Source organism: Phoenix dactylifera, unplaced genomic scaffold (genome assembly GCF_009389715.1).
Source record: "Phoenix dactylifera cultivar Barhee BC4 unplaced genomic scaffold, palm_55x_up_171113_PBpolish2nd_filt_p 001163F, whole genome shotgun sequence".
Lineage (NCBI taxonomy): Eukaryota > Viridiplantae > Streptophyta > Magnoliopsida > Arecales > Arecaceae > Phoenix > Phoenix dactylifera.
The window spans coordinates 30,657-50,957 of NW_024068502.1; the positions used below are offsets into that span (position 1 = coordinate 30,657).

Below are 20,301 nucleotides of genomic sequence, written 5' to 3' on the forward strand. Positions count from 1 at the left end.
AGTCGGCTCATCCACTGAAGTCCGTGGATCCAATTTTGAATTTTGTCCTCTCGAGTCGACTCGACTGTCCTGGGAGTCGACTCGAATCTCAGAGCCCGAACTCCCGATCCTCTGTCTTTTGGCTCGTCCAGTCTTGGAGTCGACTCGAACTTCCTTGGAGTCGACTCGGCTCTCAGTTTGTGAAACACAACCTTCTGCCATCTTGGTGTAGCGCTGCCTTGGAGTCGACTCGAGCTGTCTGGGAGTCGACTCGAATCTCAGAGGCAGTAACTTGGTTTTCTGTCTGTTGATGGTCGCGGAGTCTCGGAGTCGACTCGTGCAATGCGGGAGTCGACTCGAATCTCAGAGTCCCAAAAATGCTCTCTGACTTTTTCCTTGTGTTCCGCTGAGAGTCGACTCTTGCTTTCTTCGGAGTCGACCTACCAACCATCGGAGTCGACTCGCGTTCCACTGGAGTCGACTCGAATCTCAGACCCGAAAACTGCTCTCTGACTTTTCTGCCTGTGACTCCTAGGAGTCGACTCATACTTCCCCGGAGTCGACTCGGTAAACATTGGAGTCGACTCGAATTCCTCAGGAGTCGACTTGAAGACTATTCTTTCGAATTTTTCCTTTGATTTTACTCCTCCAATTTGAACCTTTTGAACTTTAAACTTGGGCCAATGAATTGTAGCTTTCTTCTAACTTTTCTTGAGAGCTTTTGGAGGCCTTCTTGTGTTCTTCCAACTTGCTATGTTCCTTGCAAAATAAATATCTTTCTCCTTGCAACATAAACATTAGTATCCATACTTCAAGGTTTTGTGATCATCAAAATCAATCTATGAATCAATCTTTGGGTCATCACACTTTTTATAAAGTGGTTGTCTGACGACTCAAAACGTGCAATCATGCTTGTCAATCCAAACCTGTTACCATTGCACCAGACAATGACCTCTTAATGCTTTGTTCAAATTGCCAAAATAAAGATATTTTTGGTAATGTTAGATAGAATGCAGAAATCTAATTTGATTCAGATCCGACCCAACCAGACTCGATTCGGACCCAAATTTTTTGGGTCAGATCCGAGTTACACATGAATCCGATTCGACCCGAATAACCTGATGGGTCAAAAATTGTAGTCAACCCGATTCGACCTGATCCGATCTTTATTAGAATCGGATTTGGATCCAAAATTAGAATCCGAATAAAAAAATAGATTGGGTTGAATGAGTGATCTGATCCAATCCGACCTATTTGCACCTCTACTCTAGCCCTAGGCTCCACCAAAGTCGTCACACGGTGAGATTCTGAGATTGGAGTCGGCGGCAACTCCAGAACAACGGGCCGGACATCTCTATCCAGAGAAAGCCATCCGATCATCCCTCCACCCAAAACCGAGGGGGCGAGAAGGAATTCAACCAATCCTCCACCACGGTGAAAGACAACAATAGGAGAGAAAAGAAAAGCAAGGCTGGGGGCAATGGGCGCGATAAGGGCAGCCGTGGGCGATGCCGTGATTACGTTCCTGTGGATGTTCTGCGTCTCCACCGTGGGCGCCCTCACCGCCGTCATCGCGTCGGCCCTGCAGGTCCAGGGCGTCGCCTACTCCCTCCTCATCACCACCACCCTCATCTTCCTCCTCCTGCTCGTCTTCAATCCCATCTGCGATGCCATCGGCGGCGCCAGCTTTAACCCTACCGCGACGGCCGCCTTCTACGCCGCCGGCTTTGGGGAGGACAACCTTGTCTCCATGGCTCTCCGCTTCCCAGCCCAGGTCCATCCACCCATCCTCTCCCTCTCCCCTTCTCCATCCTTGCCATTTGTTTCTCTGGCCATCTGATTAATCTAATCCTTCATGATATCGTCAGGCGGCCGGGGCGGTGGGTGGTGTGTTGGCTATCGCAGAGTTGATGCCTCCTCATTATAAGCACACGCTGAGCGGGCCTTCTTTGAAAGTGGGCCTGCACACGGGGGCAGCCGCGGAAGGGGTCCTCACCTTTTGCATCACCTTGGCTGTTCTCTGGATAGTGATCAAGGGTCCCAGCAGCGCGTTCGTGAAGACTTGGTTGCTCGCTGTAACAACTGTGGCCTTCGTTCTTGCAGGTGCTGGTTACACGGGGCCATCCATGAACCCTGCCAATGTGAGCTGCTTCTTCCCTTATTCTGCATTTCTGCTGTCATCATCATCACCTTCTTCATCATTGTCATCTTAGATATCTGCAAATTACTTTGGTGCCATTATAACTTGTGTTTACTATTTGGAAGGTGTGGTGTAGCTTCCTGGTAGCAGTAGGACATCAGTGTATATCCTTATTCAGTTCAACTATTTAGCTTGCTCTATCACCTTTAACCATCAGCTGCACATTCCAACATTTCAAGCATGTCATTGAACTTCTAGCAGCATTTGTGGATTCCTTTTTCCCCACTCCCTTTTTTTGGTTTCATGTTCAGCTTATGAAGCTAGACTGTTTTTTGCAGATTATCCTGCGATATTTGGCACAAAACAAATCATTGCATAATACAGTTTAGTCTAGGATTGAGGAATAGCTAAATGTACAAATAAGAAAGCCACTTATACTGCTTTGTTTTAAAAATATGCATAGCTTTGTGTATACTTGTGTTTATTTCTCACCCAGCATCTGTTAAAGCAAGAGTTAATTGAAGACAAAGTATGTCTGTGTGATGGTTATAACCGATAGGTATTTCCTTTAGGTGCTCTACCTGTCCAGCCTCAGTTAGATTGTCACATATAAGAACCATTTCATTCCGATGTCACTGAAAACATATTATGTCTGTCTGATGAAAATGCTACTATCATTTACTAAAAGAATTAAGCATGATGGTTTCTTGAGTGTTTAAATGGTTTATAGTTATTCAAATTACAATCCATATTCACAATTCTTTATGGGCTTGCTAGAAGCGATCTTGTTTCTCTAACGCATGAGACATAGGTGTGACATTCTTTGTTTACAGGTTAAACCATAGAAGCTAGGAGTAAGAATGGGGTATTGGTGAAAATAAGGTCCAGTATAGGTGAAAATAGGGGCTGATAGCCTGCTAATCCAATATGATTTTGACTTTTCAGGTTTGGATTTGCAAAATTAGCCAAATAAGCTACACCTATTGGATTCTATCTAGATCCTATATTTAAATCTAAATCCCTTTCAAGTTAAGTTTGGATATAAGTTGACTCAAATGTGGTACTATTACTTGATAGCCATATATGTGTATGCACACGCACATACATATATGTGTGTAAGTACATACATATATATGTATATACATGTGTGTGTGTATGCATACATACATTCATTCATAAATACATATATATACACACATACATACATGCACACATTATACATGTATCTATTGTTATATGGCATATTTTTGTTATAGTTGCATTCGGGCATGTGCAATGTGAATTGGACTAAAAACTATGAAATTAGAGTAAACTAGAATCCCTCACATGTGAAGCAAAAGGGCATATGGGGGAACCACAGCTGCAAGGGATGCCGTGCCCCCATATTTTTTTTCAGGAAATGCGGTCTTTTCTGCTTCTAATATTGGAGTCCCATTGCCTGCTGGACTCCAAGGCTTAGTGTTATATATAATTGAGATTTGTAATTATCTTATTTTACGATCAATTCATTTTAGAGGATGCCAACTGGTAGAGTTGGTAAAATTTGTTGTTTTGATACAAGAAACCTAGGTTTATCTACCCTTAACTCAATATTTGGTTGGGTTTCCATTTGACCTAATTATCAAAGAGAAAGAAGATCGGTTTATTTTCAAGAAAAATTTGTGGATAACTTGTTTCAGTAATAGAATAATAGAAAGACATTTTAAATAATTGAAAATAAAAGATTTTATTGTAAAAGAAATAATGAAATACCCTCTCTCAATAAGGCTTTAGTGATCCTAGGCATCTTGTCAAAGTTAGAGATCAAAGTGTCTTAGATCATGTTTTTGTTCAAAAACTCTAGTGTTATATCTTTGGACTTAAGGTTAAGCAGCCGTATTGAAAGGAGAGAGAAGTTTAAATAGCTTCCTGAATTATGCAATAACCCTTTTTTCTTTGTAATTAAGCAAATAAGTGAAAATGGAATTATTGCAAAGGATATATATTAACTTTGATGGGGAAAGTAGACAGATAGAAAAAAAAATGGATAAAGAAAGAGGACCAGTACTAAAGGGTTTGAGAGAGAAATGGTTCAGGGGTTATATTTCAAACAAGGAGGAAGAAGAAATGAGATTGTTGGGATTAGAAGAGATACACAACTTAGGCTGGCCTCAAACCCAAAAACAACAAGCCTAACCTGCCTGTTTTGGTTGGATTGGGTTGAGAGACTATGAACTTCGGTTGGGATTAGGCTCAAAAATACCAACTTGACTCCAAGTTGTTTTATGTTAAGATTGAGCTTAAACCCATCCCGATTTTGACTGCAGCCCAACTTAAATCCTGTCGAATTATAGAGTTATGTGTCACTGTTTATGCCATTCATCCATCAATTTTGGTTGAGGGTTAAGATATCCACACCTTTTCCTCTTTATTAAAATTTCAACCCAAGCAACATTAACCTGACAGAAGTTTCCCAAGCCTTTCCTCTATCTTAAAATCCTTGTTTGACATGACCTAACTTGACTAAACAGAACCAACTTGACGTCTTCCTGACTTAGCTTGATATGGTTTGGGTTGATAAAATTTCAAACCAAAACGATGTTGATTTGGGATGAATTTGAGAGTTACAGAGGTTGGTTTGGTTTAGGCTTAGCTGTCAACCCAACCCACCTGCCCAAGTTGCAGCTTTAGAGATACACAAGGCAAAAGAGGAAAAGTGGATGTCCACATATTGCACGTCACATGCAGAGTTACAGATTCACATGCTTGTGATAATTGTTTCTGCACTTCATGAATCTCGCTCATGTCTTGTGCACAGCCACTTCTGCACTCCCATGTCTACATGCGAACCTGTTCACACAATTGGCTGCACTTGGGAATAGGAGTGCATTTTAACTCACTGGATGAGATTTTCTATATTTGGTGGGTAATATGATTATTCTGTTTCCTTTTCTTAATAGGCACATTATGATATTTGTAAAGGTGTTAAGAGAGTTGATCAGATCAGGATTAGAAAAATGATGGGCAGGAATCTAAAACTCTAATCTTTTAAATAATATACTTGAGTATTCATATTAGACGATTGTGGTTAAGGTATTGTTTCTATCTTATTAAGGTAAATTCGTAAAATAGAAAATAATCTAATTGGATTAGCCAATCAATAGCTAGTTGGCTTTATTAAGCTAAATAAGTGGAGTCTGGTGCATTTTGGGAAGAAAGGTTGTTAATATTCCTGAAATTCAAAATCTCATTTTTAATAAATATGGACGATATATATTTTACCATCTATGTCTCATCTATAGCATCTAAATTGAGACATAACTCTCAACTCGCTTTCCCTTTTGGAATTTCTTATGTTTGTTCGTCCTTTTTTTCAGGATGGAGGCACTGGTGGTAGTGTCGATGAGCATCCTTTTGTTGGAGAGATGGAGAGGATGATTGTTAACAGAACGTCCCTCCCATCTCTTGCCTACCCCAAAAACCAAAAACCACACACCTCTAATGTCTCTGTTCTACCTGTTAAACCCCCACCTCTTAGCCTCACCCCTTTGCCAATCCAAAGGGCCCAACTAAAACTCAATTAATAACGAAAATCTAGGCCTTAACATTGTATATGGGTATAGGCTGTAAATTGAGTGCATGGATCTAACACATGTAATGTAATTTGGATTTGGCTATGGATATAGCTAGACCCAACTTGTTGCCACCCTTGTCTGGAAGTGGTGTCATGATGCTTGTCTTGACTTGACAATGAACCCTTTTAGGATATCATAACAAACTTGTGTTTTGCAAGAAGCTCGAGCATTGGGGGTTTCAGAACAATTTTTCTCTAACTCTACTACGAGTGATTAAACTCATAATATCTACTTCTGATGTCAAAAAAATGTTGATCCTTAGTGCTTGGGGATTGTGAAAGATCCAAACTTGATGGAAAGCCAATTATTATCGAGTTATTCATGATGATATATGATGAAGCTCGAAAGTCAAAACTGCAATAAAGATCTTAATATGTGAATACTTTTGAAGGTATGAGAATAGTCAAATAATTGTTGAAAGGAATAATGAAAAAAGTAATGTAGGTGTAAGAAAGAATATCATGGAGGAAGAAGTAATGAATAAGTTAAACACTGTTTATGGTACAGCGTACTAAATATATACTAGTGAGACAACTTGCACTGACTATACTTCAGAATGTAAAAGTTTCTTTTGAATGGATCATTGTAGACCGTAGAAGATGGCAAACGTTTTTAAATGTTCAATATCTTATGAGTTGGAAATCATTAAGGATGGACAACTAATGAGTTGAAGCCATTTAGGTAAGGATGGTGTAGCAGAAGGAATGAAGATTAGAGGGATCCACTAGATGCTAGAATACTTAGCATAGACTGGTATATAAAATGATGCTTACTCGCACAGATACTAGCATTGATTTTCTGAATTGATAATCGTCTTTTATGGAAGAAATTGCAGATAGTGGCAAAGCAGTTATTAGCTGTTTATGAGTTGCAATCATCTAGGCAAGTATGTTTTGGCAAGAGGGAATAAAATTATATGGTGTTCTAAATATGTAATACTTTATGCATGAATTACACATAGTATTTGCTCATGTCAGAATTCATATAGTTTCTGGTCATGTTAGAATTCATATAGTATCTAGTCATGTTAGAATCCATACTCCAGCTTTTTCCATGTGCATATTAGGTGGGTAGCTGCTTTGCAATTAGAGTTGATAAATCAAGCGAACTTTTTGTTTTGTCATGCTTACCTCATTGTGCTATTATTCGTTTTTTTTATGGAAGACTTGTGAAAACCTTAGTTAAATTATGAGTATTCTTATAATATAAGAATTTTCTGCATATTTGGTTTATGATATTTAATCTCATTTCCTAGTGGGCTTTAAGATTTACCTAATACAAAATTGTGATCGGCACATATTTACATAAATATCCAAGGGAAAAAATGGCCGGCCTTTTCTGTTGAAATGAAAATTTCATTGTGACACCATTTCAGTTGTGGAGATCAGTGAATAGCTATAATGAATGGCATGATGAATGGTCATTGAGTGGCTTCTAAAATCGGAACTTCTTGATGATGACAATTGACCATTTTTAAATTTGTATCTACCATGCAAATAGACATGATAAGTGCTCAGATAGATGGGAAGATTTTACTGATGGTGAAGCTAATGTAATTTCTCTAAAAAAATTTTCTGGTAGCTTTGTTTAGCTGGAGTAGGATAGTTAGATGGTTGGTGTCCAATTGTATACTCAATTGTTTCACTAAACGAGGAACATATGATATATGCCCATATTGAGAAATATTGGTCACCTTCTTTCTAGCATATGTTTTTTGCTGGATTCATCAGAAAGTAGTGTACATGTAATTTATAGATTTTTTCACCAGAGAATTTTGTGGATGGTCCTTTCGTAATGGGTCATAGGTGGGATCTACTAAGTGCTTTTGGAGGTTTATGTTATAACATATTTAGTGCAGTTGGAAAATTGACGGGGATGTCTTAAGAAGAAAGATGAAGAGGTAATTAGTTCTCTTTGTAGGTGCAAGAAAGAAGATCAGACATGATGAGTAGGAAGGAAGTAGCAAGTTGCTTTGCTAGAGAACAGCAGCCACTCATTTGCTTAGTTGTTTCAGTCCAACATTAGATGGTTTTAAGTTGCATTTGCTTGGTAGTCTCAGTCCTTTTATTTGCAGCAACTGGATGCTTTTATGTTATACTTTAGAGCTTGACTGAAGGACTGCAATGACTGCAAGTGTGTTTGATGGTGCCTGTGGTTAATACAATTGTCTAGGTCTTACAGTGGTAATGCCACCATTAGGGTTCAAATCCTAGATCTCTTCCATAAGCAAGCCTTTAAGAGGAGGGGTGTGGCAATTGTTGGAGCTAAGTCCTATTGGCAACATAGGTAGATAACTGGATTTCATATATTGATTATAACACTCCAACCTGACACTAGTCACTATATGCTTGGATCATATATTTGGGTTCATTATTTTCCTTGTTCTCCTCGTATGATCAGGCTTCTCCAAATATTGATTATTTTCCCACTTCTTCCTTTCAGCTCTTCCTCCCTGCTCTCTACGAAGGGCCAATGCTTATTTATTTGGTTTTCATTGTACATGCTGGTATCATCCTGATTAATAGTAGCAGATTGTGCTCAATCTCTTAAAACTTTGAAGAATACTCTATGTTCTTATTTTAATTCTCTTTATAGCATCTATGCCCTTAGCATTCACATGCCATGCAGCTCTCTTCTTATCCTATAAACCAACAAAAAGAAGATGAAAAGTTGCAGAGACCCCTCGTTGTGCTATGGTATACCAATGAAAAAAAACGTTTGCATGTTGTGGTTAAGATGTGTGGAGTGATTGATTATAACCCTATTTGATTTTGATGAGCTCAAAGCATTTGAGTATATTTTATGTTATACTAATAAATTCAATCTAGTGTTTCAGCCAAATATTTGTGAATTTATATTTAAGTGTCTCTAGCTTTGGTTCAATACATTTTGGCTAAGTATGGAACTCAGTTTGAACCAAAGTCTGAAGCTCGAGTCGACTCCGGAAGGTTACGAGTCGACTCCAAGTGTTTCAGAAGTTCTGGCACATGCTCGAGTCGACTCCGGTACACTACGAATCGACTCCGACTGAGAACTGACAGAAAGACAGAAAGTTGATTTTCAGACCCTGTCAGCGAGTCGACTCCAGAAGGGTTCGAGTCGACTCCGATGGTTGCCGAGTCGACTCCCGACGTTTCCGAGTCGACTCCAAAAGGTAACAGAAGAAAGACAGAACAATGTATTTCAGACCCTGCAACCGAGTCGACTCTAGAAGGTTACGAGTCGACTCCGAAGTTTGGCGAGTCGACTCCTAGTTAAGTACGAGTCGATTCTCAGAGGAAAGCAAGACTAGAAGACTAGAAGGCAGTTCAAGCCAAAACACAGAGGATCAGTTTTTGCATTCTGAGAGCCGAGTCGACTCCAACAAAGTGCGAGTCGACTCCGAGGCAGTTCAACTCAAAACACAGAGAAACAGTTTTTGGATCCTGAGAGCCGAGCCGACTCCAAGTGCTCCCGAGTCGACTCCCAAGTCAGCCGAGTCGACCCCAACAAAATCCGAGTCGACTCCGAGGCAGTTCAACTCCAAACACAGAGGATCAGTTTTCGGGCTCTGAGAGCCGAGTCGACTCCAAGATGATCCGAGTCGACTCGAGAAAGAAATGCAGAAAAACAGATCTCTGGAACTCTGAGAACGAGTCGTCTCCGAAGGGCCGAGTCATCTCCGGACATTGGCGAGTCGACTCCAAGTTTGGCCGAGTCGACTCCAGAACGGGACAGCACTTTATTTCAAATTTTGAACAGTGGGCGAGTCGTCTCCCGTAAAGCATGAGTCGACTCCAGCAACAGCCGAGTCGACTCCAGATCGAGCGAGTCGACTTCGATCCCAACGGACACTATGTCAAGAGTTGCAGACTGTACAGAACGGCTCTAAAAGTGTGTCTAACGGCTATTTTTCGATGGGAATTGCTTAAATAGCCAGAGTAAACAGTAATAGCCAAACTTGAAAAAGATTGGGATGACAATGATATTAGGAAGGCACAACTAAATGCCAAAGCAATGAATGTGCTCTATTGTGCATTAGACCGTAATGAATTTAATAGAGTCTCTACTTGCAATTCTGCAAAAGAGATATGGGATAGACTTGAAGTGACCCACGAGGGCACGAATCAAGTAAAAGAATCTAAAATAAACATACTAGTTTCATAAATATGAACTATTTAAGATGGAATCTAATGAAGCTATTACTTGCATGTTTACTAGATTTACTGATATTGTCAATGGCCTAAAAAGCCGTAAAAATTATACTAACAGTGACCTTGTCAGGAAAATTCTCCGATGTTTGTCAAGGTCATGGGAGGCCAAGGTAACGGCAATCCAAGAAGCCAAGGACTTGAACAAGCTTTCACTTGAGGAGCTTCTTGGATCCCTGATGACGCACGAGCTCACAATGAAACAACACAGCGAAGAAGAATCCTCTCATAAGAAAAAGGTAATAGCCCTCAAATCTACTTCTTCTAACAAGGATTTATCTTGCAGTAGCAGCAGCGAAGAAGAAGATAATGAGGGAGATGATGATGAGGCTCTTCTCGTGCGAAAGTTCAGAAAATTCATCAATCGGAAGAAGTCTTTTCATCAGAGGAGAGGTCCCTCAAGTTCCTACAACAAGGATAAAGGTAAGAAAAGGAAAAATGAAGGAATCGGATGCTATGAATGCAAGAAGTTGGGACATTTCAGAGTTGACTGTCCCTTGCTTAAGAAGGGCAGCAAATATAAGAAAAAGAAAGTCCTCGTCTCCACTTTGTCGGACTCCGATTCATCATCATCATCATCGGATGAGGAACAAGAGGAAAAGGCCAACTTCTGCTTCATGGCGAATGAAAATGAGGTAACATCTGAAACGCATTTAGATTTTACCTTTGATGAATTGTATGATGCGTTTAATGAATTAATGGATGAATATAAGACAATAAAGCTTAAGAATAAAGAGCTAAAACTAACCAATCAATCTTACTTCCATAAATACGATAAATTAATTAAGGATAAGGATTTTATCATTAAAGAAAATTTAGAACTTAAAATAAGCAACCAAATGTTAATTCAAAAAACTAATACCTTATTTAAAGATAATGAAAAACTAACCAAGAAAATTTCAGAACTTAAAAACGATAAACAAACTATAAGAGATAATCTCACAAAAGACTTAAACATAGTAAAAACAGAAAAACAAAAGCTAACAAAAGAGCTTGATAAATACAAACCTTTTGTTGAAAAGTTTATATATAGTTCTGAAAAATTGGAAATGATACTTAATAACCAACGAGCTGTGTTTAATAGAGCTGGTTTTGGGTATAGACCTAATAATAAGCAAAAGCTCCTTAAAAATTTCTTTGTGAAAGCAGGGGAAAGTAAAACTAAGAATATAACCTGTTTTTGCTGTGGAAAAGTAGGACATAAAGCTAATGTGTGTGACCATAGAAAAGTAGAAGCTAAAAGAAAAATTAAAAAGGTTTGGGTTCCAAAAGGAACCAAATTACTAATCTTGAAGGACCCAAGAAAACTTGGGTACCTAAAATTGTATGATTTCCTTGTGTAGGAGTGTCTTGCAGCCAAAGTTTTGACAAAAACTGTTGGTATTTGGATAGTGGCTGCTCAAGACACATGACGGGTGACAAGGAGTAATTCTTCACCTTAGAGCCTAAGAAGGGAGGTGCTGTGACATTTGGAGACAATAACCAAGGTCACATCGTTGGTATAGGTAAAGTACAAATCACCTCTTCAACCTTCGTTGATAATGTACGATTTGTAGATGGTCTTAAGCATAACCTACTTAGCGTTAGTCAATTATGTGATAAAGGTTTTGATGTTTTGTTTAAGCCATCTTTATGCATCATAACCAACTCAATTGACAATGGCTTAGTATTTAAAGGAATTAGACGTGGTAACGTCTATGTTGTAGATCTTGAAGACTTTGCTAAAAACAGTCCTTGCTTAGTAGCTAGTGATACTAAGGTTGATGATGCAAGTTGGTTATGGCACCGTAAATTAGGTCATGCAAGTATGGATACAATATCTAAGTTAGTTAAAAGAGATTCTGTAATAGGTTTGCCAAAACTAAAATTTGAGAAAAATAAAATTTGTGAAGCATGTCAATATGGCAAACAATCTAGGAGCTCTTTTAAATCCATAAATTGTCTCTACCTCTAGACCTCTTGAACTACTACACATGGATCTATTTGGACCAACTAGAACCACAAGTCTTGGTGGAAACAAATATGGTCTTGTTATTGTAGATGATTTTTTTAGATATACATGGGTCATGTTCTTAGCTCATAAAGATGAAGCATTTTCAGTATTTAAGAAATTTCATAAGGAAGTTACTAATTCAAGAAATGCTTCAGTTATAGCTATTAGGAGTGATCATGGAACGGAATTTGAAAATCATCTATTTGACGAATTTTGTAGTAAAAAGGGGATAACTCATAATTTCTCTGCACCTAGGACACCACAACAAAATGGAGTTGTAGAAAGAAAGAATAGAACTCTAGAGGAAATGGCTAGAACCATGTTGTGTGAAAGTAACCTCCCTAAGTACTTTTGGGGAGAAGCCATTAATACATCATGTCATATTTTAAATAGAGTTTTATTGAGACCCATTATAAAGAAAACACCTTATGAACTTTGGAGAAATAGAAAGCCCAAAGTAAACTATTTTCATGTTTTTGGATGTAGGTGTTTCATTCATAATAATGGCAAAGATAACTTAGGTAAATTTGACTCTAAATCTGATGAAGGTATCTTTTTGGGATATTCTACATCAAATAAAGCTTATAGAGTCTTTAACAAAAGAACCCTTGTTATTGAAGAGTCTATACATGTTGTTTTTGATGATACTAATGATATCTCTTCTAGCAAGAAAGTAGCTCTTGATGATGATGCAGAAATTCTTGAAGAAAAGATTGATGAGATGACATTACAAGAAGATGAACCAAAGCAAATTGGAGAAGCATCAACAAGCCAAGAGGTAATTGTGGATCATGGGCTGACTAAGGCTTGGAGGTATGCTCATGGTCATCCTAAGGAATTAATTTTAGATTATCCCTCTCAACCTGTTAGAACTAGAGCATCTCTTAGGAACTTAAATAATCATCTAGCATTTGTCTCACATTTTGAACCTAAAAACATAGAAGAAGCTGAAAATGATGTAAATTGGATAAATGCAATGCAAGAAGAGCTAAACCAATTCACTAGAAACAAGGTATGGAACCTAGTTGAACGACCCACTGAATACTCAATAATAGGAACTAAATGGATATATAAAAATAAACTTGATGAAAACGGAATCGTGATTAGGAACAAGGCTAGACTAGTAGCAAAGGGCTATAATCAAGAAGAAGGTATAGACTTTGATGAAACTTTTGCTCCTGTAGCTAGACTTGAAGCAATTAGATTGTTACTAGCATTTGCATGCTCTAAAGATTTCAAATTATTTCAAATGGATGTAAAAAGTGCCTTTTTGAATGGGTATATTAATGAGGTGTATGTAGAACAACCTCCTGGTTTTGAAAATCATCAATACCCCAATCATGTGTATAAATTAAACAAAGCACTTTATGGTTTGAAACAAGCTCCTAGAGCATGGTATGAAAGACTTAGCAAATTTCTGTTAGACTATGAATTCTCTAGAGGGAACGTTGATACAACACTGTTTTTAAAGAAGAAAAATAAAGATATGTTAGTAGTTTAGATTTATGTAGATGATATTATTTTCGGTGCTACTAACAATCGCGAAGAATTTGCTGATCTAATACAGAGTGAATTTGAAATGAGCATGATGGGAGAGCTGAACTATTTCCTTGGGCTCTAAATCAAACAATCTAAAGAAGGCATCTTCATCTGTCAAGCAAAATACATCAAGGAGATGCTTAAGAAGTTTGATATGGAAGGAAACAAGTCAATCAGCACACCCATGAGTTCATCATGCAAACTAGACAAAGATGAATCAGGTAAATCAGTAGATCAAAAGATGTATAAAGGTATGATATGATCTTTATTATATCTTACTGCAAGTAGACCTGATATCATGTTTAGTGTATGCATGTGTGCTAGATATCAATCTAATCCTAAGGAATCACACTTAATTGCTGTTAAGAGAATCTTTAAATACCTAATAGGAACAAAAACCATAGGTTTATGGTACTCTAAAGATTCGAGCATAAACTTAATAGGGTACACTGATTCAGACTTCGCTGGTTGCAAACTTGATAGAAAAAGCACCAGCGGGTCATGTCAATTCTTAGGAGAAAACCTAATCTCCTGGTTTAGCAAGAAACAAAACTCGGTTGCACTATCTACGGCTGAAGCCGAATATGTTGCTGCCGGGAGTTGTTGTGCTCAAATCTTGTGGATTAAACAACAACTTGAAGATTATGGCATTAAACAAGATAAAATTTCCATTAACTGTGATAATACAAGTGCCATTAATCTAACTAAAAATCCAATTCAGCATTCAAGAACTAAACACATTGAGATAAGACATCACTTCATAAGAGATTATGTACTGAATGGTGATGTGGCACTTCAATTTGTTTGTACTGATGATCAACTTGCTGATATCTTCACAAAATCTTTGAGTGAAGATCGATTTTGCATACTTAGAAGAGGGTTAGGAGTGATTGATCCATTCTAGTGATACTCTCCTCTAGTTAATTGATTTTGAGAATTAGTTTATGTTGGACATAGGATTTCTTATCTATGATCATCAAATCATTTCTTAAATCCTAGATAAGTCCATAACTCTCTCGTTTGGCACGAAAATAACAAGATTTTTGGTTGTGTGCCAGAGTTCGAGTCGACTCGAATACATTTTAGAGTCGGCTCATGGGGGAGTCGACTCGCGCATATTTGGGAGTCGACTCGGGGTCGAGTCGACTCGCGACTTACCAGAGTCGACTCGAGGTCGGAAATCCGACTTTTAACCCTAAGCGGAATGTTTTTCTTTTTACTTCTATTTTCAGCCGCCACTGTTCAAAAACCCTAGAGCCGTCTCCGACCTCGTCTTCGACCCACTTTAGGTCATCTCCATCGAGGTTTCCCCCTATTTTTCGTGTCCTTCCCCGTTTTTAGGTCAAAAATGCTTAGGAAGGTCATTGTCCCGAGCCGAAAGAGACCCGTCTCCGCGAGTGGGGCCGAGCGATGGTCCAAGGCTCGGAACGAACCGGCGAGGCCACCACCTCCGGTTCCTTCCCCGCCTAGGCCGGTTCCCTCGCGCTCATGCGCCGGGAAGGTTGTCTCTACCGGGAGGCAAGTCAACTTTGACTTCCTCTCCCGGGAAGGGTTCAACCTAGGGCATCACCTTAGGGCCCAGGGTTTAGAGTTTTTCTGCACACTTGACCTCCCTACCTATCTAGGGTTAGTTAGGGAATTCTATGGTACTGTCGCACGGGTTAGCGGGGGTATCCAGGAAACTGTTATGGGTGTCCCTATTTTCATCTCGGAGGACTTCATTGCTCGAGTCCTCCATCTCTCGAGTGAGGGGATTGTTCCCACACACCCCTCCGATAGGACAGAGGCCCTTACGACCATCTTAGGGAGTCCACCTCTGTCCCCCATAGAGAAGGTGTTCGCAAATCAGCTTTCGGCTGAAATGCGGCTTCTCCTAAGTGTCATTTCTAGGACTCTCTTCCCCAAAACGGGTAGGTTTGACTTTATTTCAGAGAGAGACCTATCACTGATGTACCATCTCCTCCAAGACACTCCCATCAACTTTTCCAAGCTCATCTACAAGTACATGTGTGAACCCCTAGATAAACCTAGGCTCAGCCTTCCTTATGGCATGCTATTCACCCTTATATTTAGGGAGTTAGAGGTCCCTATTCCTGAGGGGGAACCCTCTCGCTCACTGCGTTTTACAGATTGCATGGGTGAGGGGACCTTCCATCGGATGGGTTCCCATAGAGTTGGGGGAGTCTGGGTACGGAAACCATCCACATCCACATCCACACCTTCTGACCCTACCACTCATCACTCACCTAGTCCCGATCATGATCAGGACCATGACATAGCTCCTCCCACCTTTCCTTCCACCTCTGCTCCTACCTATACTGAGCCCTCCACCTCCACTGCCCCACCTTCTCAGCAGCAGCCCCTGGAGGTTCGGATATCTTCTGAGCAGCTCCGAGGTCCTCAGAGTGCTCAGAGTGCTCCCTCCACCAAGCTAGTTGCCTCCCTGGCAGCCGTAGCCGAGATGATTGCGCACCTGAGGGAGGAGATATCCAATGTGCGCAGCCTGGTCCAAGCTCAATACTGGAACATGAGTGACGTCAAGGACGACACGAAGAAGATGCGAGACGGCATCCGACAGGAGCTAGGCAGCCAGAGCCAGGGCGCAGAGAGATTAGCCCAGGCCTTGATCTCCAGGTTGGACACACTTCAGGAGAGTGTGAACAACATTTCCTCGAGTCAGTCTAGAACCACCTCGGAGATTCTCAAACAACTAGGGAACATCAATGAGGGGTTAAGCATGGTCATCCAACACACTAGACTAAGTAAGGGAGCCACATCCTCCACTACAAAGAAGAATTAGTGTATTTTTTATCTGTTTTTGTGATGTACAGACCCTTGAGGACTTCTTTTGATATGTGATCACACTTGTACTCAAATTTGAATTTAATACAATGAGTAGAAATTTTCTTTCAAAATTGTGCATTCTTGAGTGCTTGTACTTTTCTGTGCCTCCTGCCTTTTTGCTATGATGACAAAAAGGGGGAGAAAATATATTGAATTGAAATGTAAAGGGAATCACTAAAAAGAAAATTTTTAAAGCAAAAAGTAATTTGTTCTAAGTGGATTCGATACCTCGAGGCTCATTATCTCTCTGTTGGGGCTCCTAAAGGAGTAATCTCCAGAATCTATTCAAGGGATATTCGGAGATTAGTTGAATCATACTCAAGAAGAAATTGTCAGATTTTTCCTCTAAAACCAAAAATTTAAGCTCAAAAGCTTCAAGACATTAAAAGAAAATTCAGAGAATCTAAATAAAATTGAATGCATATGTTGAGGGGGAGAATCTGAAATCTTAAGAAAGCAAATTCATTAAACACATATAAGCCAAATAATTGATTGTATGACATGAAGGCTTATATAATTCCAAATGAAAGGGGAGCTTTAACTTCAGGATTTACTGTTTCACACCTTTCAATTTTGGATAAATTAAATGACTAGACACTTGAATTCATTTCAAAACTTTATTATAAATTTCCTTTTGGTTGAGCAAATCACTTTACAAATTCTCAATGTTATGTCATCATCAAAAAGGGGGAGATTGTGGAGTGATTGATTATAACCCTATTTGATTTTGATTAGCTCAAAGCATTTGAGTATATCTTATGTTATACTAATGAATTCAATCTAGTGTTTCAGCCAAATATTTGTGAATTTATGTTTAAGTGTCTCTAGCTTTGGTTCAATACATTTTGGCTAAGTATGGAACTCAGTTTGAACCAAAGTCTGAAGCTCGAGTTGACTCCGGAAGGTTACGAGTCGACTCCAAGTGTTTTAGAAGTTCTGGCACATGCTCGAGTCGACTCCGGTACACTACGAGTCGACTCCGACTGAGAACTGACAGAAAGACAGAAAGTTGATTTTCAGACCCTGTCAGCGAGTCGACTCCAGAAGGGTTCGAGTCGACTCCGATGGTTGCCGAGTCGACTCCCGACGTTTCCGAGTCGACTCCAAAGGGTAACAGAATAAAGACAGAACAATGTATTTCAGACCCTGCAACCGAATCGACTCCAGAAGGTTACGAGTCGACTCCGAAGTTTGGCGAGTCGACTCCTAGTTAAGTACAAGTCGACTCTCAGAGGAAAGCAAGACTAGAAGGCAGTTCAAGCCAAAACACAGAGGATTAGTTTTCGGATTCTGAGAGCCGAGTCGACTCCAACAAAGTGCAAGTCGACTCCGAGGCAGTTCAACTGAAAACACAGAGAAACAGTTTTTGGATCCTGAGAGCCGAGCCGACTCCAAGTGCTCCCGAGTCGACTCCCAAGTCAGCCGAGTCGACCCCAACAAAATCCGAGTCGACTCCGAGGCAGTTCAACTCCAAACACAGAGGATCAGTTTTCGGGCTCTGAGAGCCGAGTCGACTCCAAGATGATCCGAGTCGACTCGAGAAAGAAATGCAGAAAAACAGATCTCTGGAACTCTGAGAACGAGTCGTCTCCGAAGGGCCGAGTCATCTCCGGACATTGGCGAGTCGACTCCAAGTTTGGCCGAGTCGACTCCAGAACGGGACAGCACTTTATTTCAAATTTTGAACAGTGGGCGAGTCGTCTCCCGTAAAGCATGAGTCGACTCCAGCAACAGCCGAGTCGACTCCAGATCGAGCGAGTCGACTCCGATCCCAACGGACACTATGTCAGGAGTTGCAGACTGTACAGAACGGCTCTAAAAGTGTGTCTAACGGCTATTTTTCGATGGGGATTGCTTAAATAGCCAGAGTAAACAGTAATAGACATTAAGAGAGAGACTCCATTCAAAGCAAAAGGGATTTCCACCTACCAAAGCCTCTCAAGAGTTAATACAAGAGAAAGAAGGAAGAAGTGCATTGAAGTCCATCCTCCAAACGTCTTCCTCGCATTTAAGGCTCTCCTCTGACATCAGATCATCAGTGCATTCAAAGAGGAGACTCAGAGTTCGAGAAGCCCCTTCCTCTTCCAAAATCTGTTTGAGGGCTTCTAACTCTACATTATTTATATTGTTCATATTTGCTTTTTAAGAAGCTTTTTCTGTACTCTTTACAAACTGTTTTCTTGTTACTTGATTCAATCAGGGGATTGAATCAAGGTTGTTGAGGTTTGTTGGTGAGCCGAAGTTAAAACCAACGGTGTAAGGGTTCGATTGTGATCCCGGAAAAACAATCGGGTGGTTCTAGTCGGTGAGCTTGTGAAAACCGACCGAGTTCGTTGTGATCTCGTGAAAACAACAAGTTGGGTTGTGAACTTGTAAAACAACCGGCTGTAATCCTAGGGATTATAGTGAACTCCCAAGCGAAGCTTGGGGAGTGGACGTAGGAGCAAGGGTTAGCTCCGAACGACTATAAAAGCTCTTGTATTTGTAATTGGTTCATTGTCTCTTCCATCCTCTCCACTCACTACAACTAGTAATCTAATTAATCAGCCTGCAATAATATTGATTAGTTACTCATTAAGTTTTAATCTGCAATTATTACTTAAAACCCAATTTACCTCCTCTTTTGGGTTGTCTTCTTGGGCAATAAGAAGGATATTTTGCAATGGCTCTATAGGCAAACTCATTAGATGCCATCTGTGGTAGTATTCTTGTCAGAAGCCCACGGTGCAATGAATAACATGTGTACTATGTACACTTTAAGGTGCTATGCACTTAGTGGAGAAGCAATTTTATGGAAGATATATTATCAGCTTTCTTTATTTTTTAACTTTTTATTTTTATTTCGTAATTTTTGTAATTAAACTATTCTGATTTTGATAGGATATCTGGGTTGTATATTAATAGTAATTCCATCACCATCTTGCTGACTTTTTCATGACATGGCAAGCATCGATATTCCTCACTGCCATTTTTTTAATCTAATACTGTTATGTTTATTTTTGTTTTTCAAATTTGACAAAATTATTTTCTGTTAACAGGCATTTGGCTGGGCATACATCAGCCACCGCCACAATACATGGGAACAATTTTATGTCTACTGGATATGCCCTTTCATTGGTGCCATTCTGGCTGCTTGGGTTTTCAGGGTTCTCTTCATGCCAAAGGTCAAGGCTAAAAAAGCATGAGATTAAATAGATGAAGCTGGACAGTTATTTTTTGATGCTCTAGTGAAATAAACCGGTTAGACTATGGCGGCTGGAGGTCATACTGCATCTCTGCTTTTCATTTTTGTTGAACTCTCTTTAGTCTATTTTTTTGTTGGAGTAATATCAATATTAAATATTATTTCAACCTTCGTAGTTATGTCTTTTGTTTATTGGCTGATGTAAACTTAAAAGAGGTTGGTTTTAGGACGCTACCTTGGTCAGGCAGTTCAAGCATGATACATGCGTGTCCCGAAAGATTAATACCCATTACTTGCATTTTGTGCCTTGTTTAGGAGGGGCAGAGTTTAGGCCCGGCTGTTGGTTTTCAATTTCTGTTTTTTGCTTTCAAAAACACAAACATCTGAACTTAAAAAATTACTTGGCAGATGAGTTTATGTTTCCAGATTTTTAAAATTATTATCTAGATTTTGAAAAAATTGAAAATCAGGAATTATGACTTTTGTTGTTTTTGAAAATTGAAATTGATTCTTTTTATCTTTGCCACTGCCACCGTTGTTGCAATTGCTATTGCTGCTATCATTAAAGGTATCATCATTGCCATTACTTGGGTATCATCATTGTCGCTCCTACCATCATGGCTACCATTGTCATGTTGCTACCTAATAGCCTCTATTGTCACCACCATCGTTGCTGCACCATCATTGCTATTACCTCTCTCACTACTATCACTATCATCCTCTACTACCATTGTCACCATCACTATCACCATTGTTATTATTACCAAATCTTTAGAATTATAAAAATAGATTTCAAGATTAGTTTTCGGGAAAAAAAA

General features: G+C 39.6%; 1 protein-coding gene across 1 annotated transcript; it reads left to right on the forward strand.

Moving 5' to 3' along the window:
* The first annotated feature begins 1,331 nt into the window (after positions 1-1,331).
* Positions 1,332-19,892, forward strand: LOC120108078 (aquaporin SIP1-1-like). The gene is made up of 3 exons (XM_039121624.1): positions 1,332-1,753; positions 1,848-2,120; positions 19,338-19,892. Exons 1-3 carry the CDS (start codon positions 1,460-1,462, stop codon positions 19,482-19,484), a joined length of 714 nt encoding a protein of 237 aa, XP_038977552.1. The 5' UTR covers positions 1,332-1,459; the 3' UTR covers positions 19,485-19,892.
* Positions 19,893-20,301: the final 409 nt, after the last annotated feature.